Source organism: Coenobita brevimanus, chromosome 24 (assembly GCF_032717465.1).
Source record: "Coenobita brevimanus isolate Jiangsu-jjx chromosome 24, ASM3271746v2, whole genome shotgun sequence".
In the NCBI taxonomy this organism is placed as follows: domain Eukaryota; kingdom Metazoa; phylum Arthropoda; class Malacostraca; order Decapoda; family Coenobitidae; genus Coenobita; species Coenobita brevimanus.
Genome location: NC_136977.1, coordinates 36,051,354 through 36,065,548, shown reverse-complemented (window position 1 = coordinate 36,065,548; position 14,195 = coordinate 36,051,354). Strand labels below are relative to the sequence as shown.

The window sequence follows — 14,195 nt, the reverse complement described above, 5'->3', positions numbered from 1 at the left end:
GGAATAAAGCTATGAATAGTCAAAAATTACATAATCTCGGAATTGCGATAGTGTTTATGCTTTCTCATCTATATCTATGGGTGAGAGTCAAAAGCTCACCAATATTCTTTCTCACGATGTATCTCAGCTTTTAGAGATTTTAACTAAGAAAATGTTGTTTATGGTGTAACGCTAAAATTCATATGCACATATATTTAATTACTGATTTATTTTTTTATATTCTACCAGTAGGCTCGATGTAATTTTGAAGGTCTTCTACAGCAGATAAAAAAGAATAGTCATTCGGAATTTCTGGCCTCTATCTGTGACCCCAATGTCATGTGAATCTAGCTCTTACTAAACCTTCATGTTTCCAAAATGCTTTTTTTCTTTTTTTCACCTTTAGAAATGTATTCTCATTTTCGAAATAAGTGGGTGCGTCTCACAGTCAGTTTTGATTACATTTTTGGATGTTGCATATTTAGCGATTTCGCCTAAAAATGCATTTTTAGAGACATCACTCAAATAAAATAGTTTGGAAATACCCTTAAAGCAGATGTTTTCAGCCGTAACTAGTTCACAATTGTTATTACTTTTTAGCTCTAACTCAGGGATAAAAAGAATTATAAAAACGAAAGGGACTAATCTCATGAAAATGAAAGATCCATCAAATATAAACACGAGAGACACGGTACTTCAGGTCGACGTTCCGGCAGCAGGATTTTTTAAAGAACACGTTATGAACAATGAAACAGTGTATATGGGAAACCAAGTAATGTTTATAAGCTCCATATCTAAGTACAGTTATGTATTTACTTTTTCCTAATAAATTTTCTTTAAAACGATTTCTTGCCCTTGGGAGTGATTTTATCTTAGTAAACATGGATGACGATTTCACATGAACCGTCATACTGGGAGAATATTCCACTTTTTAAATTTGATCAGGAGGCTCAAGATGCAACTTTGAAACCTAGTGATACATATAAAAATAACACCCGCTTTCTCTAAATTTGAAAAATGTACACACAACAAAAAAACTATCGTTACACCTGCGCGATATAAAATGACTACGAATGAAGGTTTTTGATAACAGCCTCCTCGATTGGTATCCCTGCGTGTGTTTGTTGCATCTGCTCGATTCAAGTGATCAGCACTGAAATGAGTTGACCTGCCCACAGTAACGCTCTATCGGACATAGTAGATAAGTATTTTAACGCTCTAATATTACCGTGTTGTGGTTGATGAAATAATGCTTTTGCTTCTCACATACAGGTTTTATGTGTTTCACCATTGAGTAAATAACACCCCTGTATACAGACATAAGTGCTTAGTGATACTGTTCGACGCATTGTTTTCACTCAACCTTTGTGAATGTTTATCATAATACTAAACATTATATAATCACACTATCAGTTATCGCTAACTGATAACAGAAGAACCTCTGGGCTAGGTGAATAGTGCACATCGTCCACATAGAACAAGAAAGACTTCTTGCGTTATTGTTAGACATATATGTTTGCATAATATACTATTTGACGTGGTTAGAAAAATAACAAATTCATGCCTTTTTTATTATATCAGTATCTGGTATAACCACCCCCTGCAGCTATAACCTCATTCAGACGACGAGGCATGCTTGCCACCAGTGAAGACGTCAGGTTGCTTCCTGCGGAGCTTCGCAAGTGTTCCCATGTTTGCAATGCAGCTGTAGTAACAGCTGCACTGCATCGAGGAAGGTCCATTTCTGCCATGCGTGATGTCATAGCAGCCCACAGGTGTTCAATTGGGTTTAAGTCGCGGGATCTGGGTGGGTGTGGGAGCAGAGTAATCTCTGGATGCTGCCTAAACCACTCTTGGACTGCTCTACATGTGTGGATCGGACTGTTGTCTTGAACTAGGTAAAAGTGTTCTGGCACTGGGAATAGCAGACTCCTTACTGAAGGAAGCAGAACCTCCTCCAGTAATTCCACATACTTGAGCCAGGTAAACCGTCCTGGACCAGCAGCAGCCAGCTCCCCAACACCACCTGCATGCATCCACCCGAATAAGCCCACACTGACTCTGCCGCTCCTTCTACTAGCAATCACGTGATCCTCGTCGTATCTAAAAACACAATGATGACAGCTGAGTGCAAAGGGCTTGTGGACACACACACACACACACACACACACACACACACACACACACACACACACACACGCACAGGCACACGCACACACACAGTGAGAGAGAGAGAGAGAGAGAGAGAGAGAGAGAGAGAGAGAGAGAGAGAGAGAGAGACTAACCTCGTATTTATATCTCGGCAAACGAGTTTTGAGTATGCTGGCCCGAAACTGCAAAATGTCTTCTCGTCACAGAAGACTACACGGTCCCAAAAACTGGTTTGTCAGCATACGTCAGTGCATACTCCATTCTCGCCTCCTTATGCAAGTCAGTTAGCTCTGGCTTTGTTGCTGGTTTACGAATACGCAGTGCATTGGAGTGATGCCTATTGCGAATAGTTTGTGAAGTGCACTGTAAATTAATGTCACTGCGAATGCTGACTGCAGGTTTGAAGGGGTCGGTAGCAACGGCAGCTGCAATGCTCTGGTTAAGAGATTGGAAACGTGTCATATTGCATAATTATTGTGATTTACATATATTACACAGTAGTAAGTTCAGTAAACATCACCCTATAACAGTAGGATAACTCCATCATCATGTCCTCCTCGACAGTCGTGCAGCGTGGGCGACCGCTTCGTGGCATGTCGTCTAAAGTGCCAGTCTCATTTCGCCGAATCCTCCGATACACAGTCGGTCTTGAAACGCCTGTCCGCCGAGCTATATCAGCGATACTGATGCCCTCCCTGTGCATAGGTAGGCTGAGAGGTTTCCATGGTGTATGAGACTACCACGCCAGGTGTTGTGTCTATTTCAACTCCTATAGAATCACGAAACACTCAAACGCTCCGAAATGATCAGTAACTCAGGATTCGGACATCTGAGCCAATTCCACTGAATAATTGAATGATACACCTCAGATGCCTCCACCGAGCATAGGAGGTTACGTAAATCAAACTATTACTCTAATGGTAAGGCAATATTATAGAATGCATATTTATTATAAGCTATATCCATTGCTTCTCCCATGCATATTTCTACCTCGTCCTATTTGGCAACTCACCCACTGTCAGGCTTACCAACCCTAGCGAGACAGCCAGGTTGTTAAGTTTGAAAACACATCGGACCTCCCTGTAACAATAGTTTTTTTGCTGAGTGTACACACGTCTCATCAAACGAAACTCTTTGGAATTACATCCGTCAAATGTCAGCCTTCTCTACCTGTAAATCAGTATCATCCTACGTGTTACCTCCTTTTGTTATGTTACCGATTTTTTCTCCGACACAAATTTCGCTCCTGAAATGTTTCCTAATTTTTTTTTATCAGTTGGGAGTGTTTCCCACCTAATGCATAGCACATTTGTAGAAGTTGCATATTGTTTTCGCCCTCCATTGTGCGGTTATTAGAATCTCTCAAGTATAATAGTTTGTAACTACTGCTGACTCGAATTCTGTTGAGTAAAGAAAGTTAACCATTTTTTATTGTGTAGTTACCACTACAAATGAAAAAAGTCACAGATGACCATCTTAACGTTAAAATCCAGATATTCTCCAGATGATAATAATACAGTTCAATCATTGTTCCTTCAACCTTCATATTTTGTAGCTGTCATTCACAATATGTCTACCTAGATGAGGAATATAGTAAGGAATGGTAATTAATGATGTAGTCTCGGTATTGCGATGGTGTTTCTACTTTCTCTTATACATTTCTAGGTAAGCGTCATAAGCTTATCAATATCCCTTCTGACTAGGTATCACAATTTTGAGAGATTTTACCTCAGGAAATGTGCAATTTTATTTTTACATTGTCAATATTCTCGACGTACCTTGAAAGTACTGCAGATTAAAAAATTATTCTCATTCGAAATTTCTCTCTTGTTTCAGTGACCCCCAAGTCCATTGAAACTATTCTTAAACCCTCAGATGTCAGCTCTCTTTAATTGTCAATCAATTTCTTCTTATATGGTTCTTCAATGTGGATTTTTCACCAACAAAAATGCCTTCCGAGTTTAGACAATATTTGGGTTTAATTCGCAATCAATTTTGAATACATTTGTGGTCGTTTCGTATTCAGAGATTTCACCCAAAAATACGTTTATAAAACGATCACTCCAGTAAGATAGTTTTGAACTACTTCAAAAGAGGATGGGATCAACTGTAGCTATGTGACAATTGGGATTTCTTTTTAGCCTTGAAGTCACGGCTAAGATAAATTTTTAAAAATGACGAGACTAATTTGAAATGAAAAGTCCAGCTAGTTCATGTAGAAGCTACGGCAACTTGAATTTTTTTAGAACCATCATGAACAATAAAACTGCGTATTTAACCAACAAAGAAATGCTTATAAATCGTCTCAGTTCGTCTATTTATGTATTTTTTTCTTGTAATATATATCTGATAATTAATACCAAGACAAAGTTCTTAAATTATTTTTTGCCTTTCAAAATGATTTTATCATGGAAAATATGGATAATGATATCACTGGAACCCAGGTAGTGGGAAAATAGTCCATTATTTAAATTTGGTCAGGAGGCTAAAGTTGTCACTTTAAATTAGTTATCTCTTAAAATCCAAGTTATATATGTCTCTAACTAAACGAAACTCTTTGGGATTGAAATAATAATCTGTTACCACCTTTAGGCTTGCTTCTGCTATTTATTTTTTTCTCGACACGGAATTTTCTCATCACATTTTTCTTCATTTTTTGATACAATTAGCAGTGTTTCTTACCTGATTCGAGCACATTTGTAGAAGCTGCATATTTAGTGCTTTTCGCCCTTCATGATGTGGTTTGTAGAATCGCTCAATTATAATAGATTTTAACTATTACTAAACTTATGCTTTTTCCTGGTTACAATTACAAATGAATAAAGTCACAAATGACCCTCTTCCTAACGTAACAATCCAAAAAATCTCCAGACGATAGGAATAAAATTCATTCATTTCTCCTTCAACCTTCCTTTTTATAGCTGTCATTCACTATATGTCTGGGGTAAAGCTATGAATTGTGATTAAGTACATAATCTCGATATTGCGATAGTGTTTATGCTTTCTCCTCACGAGGTATCTCTGTCTGAGAGATTTTACCAAAGGAAATGTTGCTTATGTCTGTATTCTTTCGGTGATCCCAATGTTATTTGAATCTCTTTTTGAACCCTCACATGCCAACTCTCATTTAGCGCCAATCTGTTTCCTGTTACGTTTTTTTTTTTTTTTTTTTTTTTTTAATTGGTAAAAAATGAATTCAAAGTTTTGGAAATAATTGGATGTCTCCCATTCAATTTTGAGAACATTTGTGTAACGTATTCAGCGATTTCGCCCAAAAATGGTTTTACACAGACATCATAATAAAAATACCATTAGAGCGGATTGTTACTACTTTTTAACTTAAACTCACGGATAAAATTAATTTAAACAAATGAAAGGTAATAATCTCATGAAATTGAAGATCCATCTTATATCAACACGAAAGACACAACTGTTCAGGTCGACCTTGCGGCAACGTGATTTTTTAAAGACTTTATGAAGAGTAAATCTAAGTATATTAGGAACCAAGTAATATTTATGAACTGCATATCTCAGTACGTTTATGTACTGTCACCGGCACTTATAGCTGGTAGTCAGCGTTGTCAATCCTTTTTTTCTTTGGTGTGAATCCCGTGCAGCTCGACTCAGTTTCTCCGAATCATTTACTGGTAAGAGGGAGAGTCGTCGGGAGATGTTTGACGCAAGTGTGGGGGTGATGGTGTTGGGGAGTGGGATTGTGGGGGTGGGGGTGGGGGTACGTGACTGAGTAAATGCGGCACAAGTGTAATACAGATGTAGCACCAACGCATTTGTTAAAAGCGTAGATTTAAAATGTGAATGAGCTAAAACAAGCTCTTATTAATGGTAACGACACAGTAATGGATTCCTCTGTTGAGGTTAACATATACAGGAACTGTCATTTAACGACAGTGCCAAAAGTCTGATAAATGCTGACAGTTGGAAGTGGTGGCATGTTACATAGGTTTGACAGGGTAATAATCGGGAAAACTAATTACATTTTTAACGAACAAGCGGCAAAAGGTATTGCAGTAGCATCTGACTTTATAATAGATAACTCATAAAGAACAACTACAGTAAGTTGGCATAATAATTATGACCATACAATAATGTTTCTCAAGTGTTCGATATGTAAAACTACACAGTGCATAGGAAATACCGCAGATATCGATTCCTTGATGGTTCCATATATTTCGAGTCAGATAATTATAATCTTTTCCTTTATCGTATTTGTATTCATGTAATCTTCGCCATGTGAGTCTTTCACTATTGTCGGATTGACAATTGGCAATTTGTAACACTACAACAACAAAGTAAACGCATACAATATTATGGAAACGATCACACATTTTGTAATATTCATTCTATATAAATGTTCAGCCATGCTCCATTCTATAACCTCTCGGAGAATATGGCTCTTGTTCGAATCTTTCGTAGTCATAGGGCAAGTATAAACCAAACGATTTAGGCCGAGATAGAACAATCAGCTCTTCGTTCCAGCACTCTTTAGGCCTTGTGTCAACTACCAATATGTCTGCCTGCAGGGGACAACCTCCAAACCATGCATCTGGCGATTGCCAACCACAACACCTGGATATCCCTTCAAGCTTTGCTAAGACCTAGGGTATACTATACTTGCAAACACCGTAGGGGTTACAGTGATACGATACACAAATCTAAAGTATGACGATACACAAATCTAAAGTATGAGCCGTATCTGATACTATTTGGGCTATAGATAAATAATCATGTTCGCTTATAAATGCCCTAGCAATGGCAATATCAATGTAACAGTTATTCATCAACAATTAAATATAGCATACTGCACAATAAGAGTTAGTCCTAATCTCATGGCAAACTTGAGGGATCATGGATTCAATAATTGCAGCCTTTCTTAAGCAATGGAGAACACACTTGAAAAAATCATATTATTGTGGGTATGGTCATAATTATTATGGAAACTTACTGCAGTTGCTCTTTATGAGTAATCTATTAAAAAGTCATATGCTACTGCAATACCTTTGGCTGCTTGTTCGTTAAAAATGTAATTATTTTCCCCGATTATTGCCTGTCAGACCTTTGTAACATGTCTTACGGAACAGAGAATAAAATCACTACTGTCCCGCAAAGTTCCCTGTTCAAAACAAAACAGTTAAGTAAAATTACAAGTTAAAGTTTAATGCTCAAACTAACAACTAAACATTCAGGACTCATAAGGATAATGTAATGGCAAAACAGGTTACATATATGGTTAACTGCAATAGCCTCTATTAACACGAAATTAGCAAGAGTAAATTTATCTAAGAGCCCTGATAAAATGAGAAAACCGGATAATGCTCAGTTAATGCAAGATATTTTATTACAGATACAAAATATTATTAATAATGGCTGACAGTAAAAACCCTACATTAATCACAAAAACCTCACCAGGCCTACGAATTAACACCTTATGCATTACAGTACAAGAAAAAATGTAATAACACTTATACTCAAATTACACAGCTGCTAGATGGTTGGATACTTCCTGAGTACTCACAAAAATAAAAACAACTGTACAGGGGACGACAGAGATGTGAACAAAATGAGTAGATCTAAGTGGCCATTAATGCAGAGACTGAGCTCATTATATAGGGGCCGGCAACTTACAACTTGTAAGAAGGACGCGCAAATGAAGCCATATGGGACAAAGAGTTGACAATCCTGCTCTGAACAACAGAAAGAACGACTTACTGTACTATAAGGGGGAGAAGGGGGGAGTGAGGTAGAACACGCAAGCCTGGTCACTATGGAAGCCACGAGGCGAATCATGATCAAACATGGAGCATACTGTACGTTAGAATTATACAAAGGATGATGAAATCATAGGCTGTGTAACACATGCTACCACTTCCAACTGACAGCATTTATCAGACTTCTGGCACTGTCGTTAAATGACAGTTCCTGTATATGTTAACCTCAACATACAGCATTCTGAGATACAAGTGGAATCCTTTAGTGTCGTTTCCATTATAAAGGGTTTGCTTTAGCTCATTCACACTGTAAACCTACGCTTTTAACAAATACGCTGGTGTCACATCTGTATTACACTTGTGGCCCCCCAAAAAAAAAAAAAAAAAAAAAAATTCCCACCCCCTTACACCACCACCCCCACACTTGCATCAGACATCTCCCAACGACTCTCCCTCTTACCAGAAAATGATTCGGAGAAACTGAGTCGAGCTGCACGGGATTCACACCATGGAAAAAGAGGATTGACAACGCTGACTGTACCAGCTATAAGTGCCTGCGGTAGTACGTACTTTTTCCTAATAATATATATCTGAAAATAGATAATGTCCTTTAAAATGATTTCTTGCCCTTGGGTGTGATTTTATCTTGGTAATTAAGGATAATGATTTCACACGAACCTATATACTGGGAAAATATTCCATTTTTTAAATTTGGTCAGGAGGCTTAAGATGCCATTTTAAAACCTCAAGATGTATACACATCTCAAATCAAACCAACCTCTTTGGGATTACATCCGTCAAATGTCAGCCTTCTCTACCAGTGAATCAATGTCATCCAACGTGTTATTTTTATTCCATGGAATTTTTCCACTCTAACAAATGTTTTCTGAATTTTTGATCAATTGTGATTGTTTCCTAACTAATACAGAGCACATTTGTAGAAGTTGCATATTCAGTGTATTCGTCCTCCATTATGAGGTTTTTGGAAACGCTCAAGTATAATAGATTTTAACTATTACTAAAGCGGATTCTTTTACCGTAACGAAACAATTTGACCATTTTTTTTATGTGGTCACCACTACCAATGAAAAAAGTCACAAATGACCCTCTTCATAACGTAAAATTCCAAACATTCTCCAGACGATAATATGACAATTCATTCAATGTTCCTTCAATCTTCAATTTTTGTAGCTGTCATGCACTATATTAAACTGAGTATATTAGGTACCATGGAATCTTTATAAAACTTCATATCTCAGTACGTTTATGTATTTACTTTTTCCTAATGATGTATATCTGATAATAAACAATTTTCTTTTGAACGATTTTTTGCCCTTGGGATAATGATTTCACACGTACCGTCATACTGAGAAAAAATTCCATTTTTTAAATTTTCATCAGGACCCTCATGATTCCACTTTAAAACCTAGGGATACATGTAATAATAATATCCGCTTTATCTCTAAATTTGCAAGAGGGGATTAAATCCGTCTGATGTCTGCCTTCTTTACCTGTGGATCAATATCATCCTTCTTGTTACCTTTTTTTTTTTGTTTTTTTTTTTTTCTTTTCCGAAACGTAATTCTCTCACCCTCAGAAATATTTTCTGATTTTTAGAACAGTTGGGTGTTTCCCATCTAATATAGAGCACATATTTAGTGTTTTCGCCCAAGATTATTCAATTTTTAGAATCGCTAATGTATAATAGTTTTTAACTATTGCTAAACCAGCTTCTTTTACTGTACCGAAAAAAGATGATAATTCTTTATTATGTTAAGTTACCACAACAAAAGAAAAGTCACAAATGACCCTCTTCCTAATGTAAAAATCCAAATTTTTTTCGGACGATAATAATACAGTTCATTCATTGTTCCTTGAACCTTCATTTTTTGTATCTGTCATGCACTATATTTCTACCTATATGAGGAATAAAGCTATGAATGGTAATAACTTATATAGGCTCGGTATGTCGGTGGTGTTTATACTTTCCCGTATACATTTCTAGGTGAGAGTCAAAAGCTTATCAGTGTTCATTCTCACAAGGTACTACAGTTTTGATAAATTTTACGTCAGGAAATGTGGCTTATGGAGTAACAAGAACCGTTATACTGTCCAATTTTATTTTTACATTTAAATATTCTCGAATTACTTTTAAAGAACTGCAGATTAAAACCAATACTCATTTGAAATTTCTTTCTTGTTTCGGTGACCCCCACGTCAATAGAAACATTCTTCTTATACCGTTAGATTCCAGCTCTTTGTGTCAATCAATTTCCTATACGTTTCTTAAAATCGAGTTTTTAACCATGAAAAATTTCTTCCGAGTCTCGGCAGTATTTGAGTTTGTTTCGCAATGAATTTTGAGTACATTTGTGGACGTACATTTTCAGCGATATCGCCCAAAAATAAACGATCACTACAGTAAAATAGTTTTGAATTACTCAAAAAGTCGATGGGATCTACCGAAACTGACAATTTGCTTTACTTTTTACCCTCGAATTTTGAGAAATAACAAGATTCATCTGTAATGAAAAATTCACTTAATCTCAATATGAAAGACACAACAGTTCATGTCGAGGCTCCGGCAACTTGATTTTTTTTTAGTCCCATCATTAACTAAAACTGCGTATATGACCAACCATGACAATGCTTATAAATTGTATATCTCAATTCGGCCAAGTATGTACTTTTTACTTGTAATATATATCTGATAAGATCTTATGCCTTTTTCGAAAGATTTTACCATGGTAAATATGGATAATGATATCACACGAACCGTCATACTTGGAAAATATTCCGTGAATTAAATTTGGTCAGGAGGCTGACGTTGTCACTTTAAATTCTAGCTATCCAAATATTATCTCTACATTTCCCAGTTATATGTCTCTAATTAAACGAACCTCTTTGGGGTTAAAACCCTCAAATGCCATCCTTATTTTCCTTTCAACCAATGCCATCTTACATGTTACCTCATTTAGGCTTCTCACTGATATGTCTTTTTCGACACTGACTTCTCTCACCATCACATTTTTCTGATTTTTTGATAAAATTGCGAGTGTTTCCCACCTGATTTGGAGCAAATTTGTAGAAGCTGCCTATTCAGTGCTTTTCGTCCTCCATTATCCGGTTTTTTACCGTAACAACACGACCATTTTGTTTTATCTGGTTATGTATTTACTTTTTCCTAACAATATATACATCTGATAATAGACAATATCCTTTTAAACGATTTCTTGCCCTTCGGAGTGATTTCATCGTAAATATGGATAATGATTTCACACGAACCCTAATACTGGGAATATATACCATTCTTTAAATTTGATCAAAAGGCTCAAGATGCCAGTTGAAAACCTAGTGATACGATTAAAAATAATATCCGTTTTATCTCTAAATTTGCAGGATGTATACTCGTCTCTAATCAATCGAAACTCTTTAGAATTACATCCGCTAGGTTCAAGCCTTCTCTTCCTGTGGATCAATATCATCCTGCTTTTGTTTTGTTACTGATTTTTTTCCAACTCTGAATTCTCGAAAACTCTGTAATGTTTTCTGATTCTTAAATCAGTTGAGAGTGTTTCCCACCTAATATAGAACACAGTTGTTTTCCCACCTAATATAGAGCACAGTTGTTTTCGCCTTCCATTATGCGGTTTGTATAATAGTTTTTAACTACTGCTAACAAAGATTCTTTTACCCTAACAAGAAAAGTTGACCATTATAAAAAAAAGTCACAAATGACCTTCTTCCAAACGTTAAAATCCAAACTTTCTGCAGACGATAATAACACATTTCAATCATTGTTCCTTCAACCTTTATTTTTTGTAGGTGTCATGCACTGATGTCTACCAAGATGAGGAATAAGATTATGAATGGTAATTACTTTAAAGTCTCGGTATTGCGATGGTGTTTATACTTTCTCATATACATATGTAGGTGAGAGTTAAATGCTTATCAATATTCCGTCAGACGGGGTATCACAGTTTTGAGAGATTTTACCTAAGGAAATGTGGCTTATGGTGTAACTAGAACCGTCATATTGTGCAATGTTACATTGTCAGTGTTCTCGAAGTACTTTTAAAGTACTGTAGATCAAAAAGAATATTCGAAATTTCTTTCTTGTTTCTGTGACCAAATCAATTGAAACATTCTTCTTAAACCATTAGATGCCAGCTGTCTTTAAATGTAAATCAATTTCTTCTTATATCGTTTTTAAATTGAATTTTTTCACCATGAAAAATGTCTTACAAGTATCGACAGTATTTTGGTTTGTTTCTCAATCAATTTTGAGAACATTTGTGAACGTTGCATTTTCAGCGATTTCGCCAAACTTACGTTTATAAAACGATCACTCAAGTAAAAGAGTTTTGAACTACTCGAAAAGAAGATGCGATCGACCGTAACTGACAATTGGCGGTACTTATTAACCTTGATGTCCCGGCTACGATGAATTTTGATAAATGACACGAGTGATCTGAAATGAAAAATCCAGTTAATTTCAACACGAGACACTACAGTTCATGTCGATGCTTCGGCAACTTGATTTTTTTTTTAACCCATCATGAAAAATAAAACAGCGTATATGACCAACCAAGCAATCCTTACAAATTGTATATCTCAGTTCAGCTATGTATGTTCTTTTTTCTAGTAATATACGAGACAATGTTCCTAAACCATTTACTGCAATTCGCTAAGATTTTACTATGGTAAATATGGATTATGATATCACACGAACCGTAATACAGGGAAAATATTCCATTATTTAAATTTGTACAAGAGGCTCGTCGTGACTAAATTCTAGTTAGCCATGTAATAATGATAACCTCTCTATCTCCTCATTTCCAAGTAATATATGTCAAACTAAACGAAACTACCCTCAAATATCATCCTTATTTTCCTTTAACCAATGTATCCTACGTGTTAGATATTTTTTTTCAACACGGAATTTTCTCACAATCACGTATTCTTTATGATTTTTTGATATAATTCGGAGTGCGTCCCACCTTATTTGGAGCACATTTGTAGAAGCTTATATTTCGTGCTTTTCTCCCTCCATTTTGTGGTTATTAGAATCGCTCAAGTATGATAGTTTTTAACCATTACTAAACTTATGCTTTTACCATAACAACAACCTGACTTTTTTTTTATCTGGATACCACTACAAATGAAAAACGACACAAAGGACCCTCTTCCTAACGTAAAAACCCAAATATCTTCAGGCGATAGCAATGAAGTTCCTTTTTTGTAGGTGTTAAGTACTATGTGTCTGGGGAGAGGACTAAGAAAGCTATGATTGGTGATTAATTACATAATCTCGGTATTGCGATAATTTTTACGCTTTCTCCGCTATATCTATGTCAGAGTAAATAGCCCACCAATATTCCTTCTCACGAGGTATCTCAGTTTTGAGAGATTTTAAGAAAGAATTGTTGCTTATTGTGTAACAAGAAAATTCATATTGCGCATATATTTACAAATAAGTAGGCTCGATGTAATTTTAAAGGCTTTCTACAGCAGATAAAAAAGAATAATTCGAATTTTCTTGATTCTTTCGATGACCCCAATGTCATTTGAATTTTGCTCTTCTTAAACCCCCAGATGCCAGCTCTCATTTAGTGCCAATCGGTTTCTTGTTACATGTTTATTTATTTTATTTTTTTTTTACCATAAGAAATGTATTCTCAGTTTTGCAAATAATTGGATGCGTCTCCCAATCAATTTTGAGTACATTTGTGGAAGTTGCTTATTCAACGATTTCGCAAAAAATGCATTTGCAGAGACATCACCAATATTAATAGTCTGGAAATACCCTTCAAGCGGTATGCTATCACAATTCTTATTACTTTCTAGCCTTGACTCAGGGATAAAATTAATTAAAATGATGAAAGGGGCTAATCTCATGAAATTAGAGATCCATCATATCAACATGAAAGACACAACAGTTCAGGTCGACGTTCCGGCAACGTGATTTTTTAAACACTTTTCATGAACAGTAAAACTAAGTATATGAAGAACCAAGTTCTTTTATGTACGTACTTTTCCCTATTAATAAATGTCTGATAATAGACAATTTCCTTTTAAACGATTTCTCACCCTTATGATTGATTTTATCTTGGTAAATAAAGATAATTTCACAAGTACTGTGATACTGAGAAAAAATTCAATTTTTTAAATTTGATCAGGACCCTAAAGATTCCACCTTAAAACCTAGTGATACATATAAAAATAGAATCAGCTTCATCTTTAAATTTGCAAGATGTATTCAAGTCTCAGATCATACGAAAATCTTTGGGATTACATCCTTCATATGCCAGCCTTCTCTACCTTTTAATCAATATCATC

At 35.8% G+C, this 14,195-nt stretch overlaps 1 protein-coding gene across 1 annotated transcript; it reads right to left on the bottom strand.

Annotated features, from left to right (window-relative positions):
* Nucleotides 1-1,556: 1,556 nt before the first annotated feature.
* Nucleotides 1,557-2,592, bottom strand: LOC145393348 (uncharacterized). Its single transcript, XM_080267448.1, has 2 exons — nucleotides 2,375-2,592; nucleotides 1,557-2,082 (listed from the first exon to the last, which is right to left on the bottom strand). The coding sequence occupies exons 1-2, from the start codon at nucleotides 2,590-2,592 to the stop codon at nucleotides 1,557-1,559; spliced, it is 744 nt and encodes a 247-aa protein (XP_080123574.1).
* Between the last annotated feature and the right edge of the window lie 11,603 nt (nucleotides 2,593-14,195).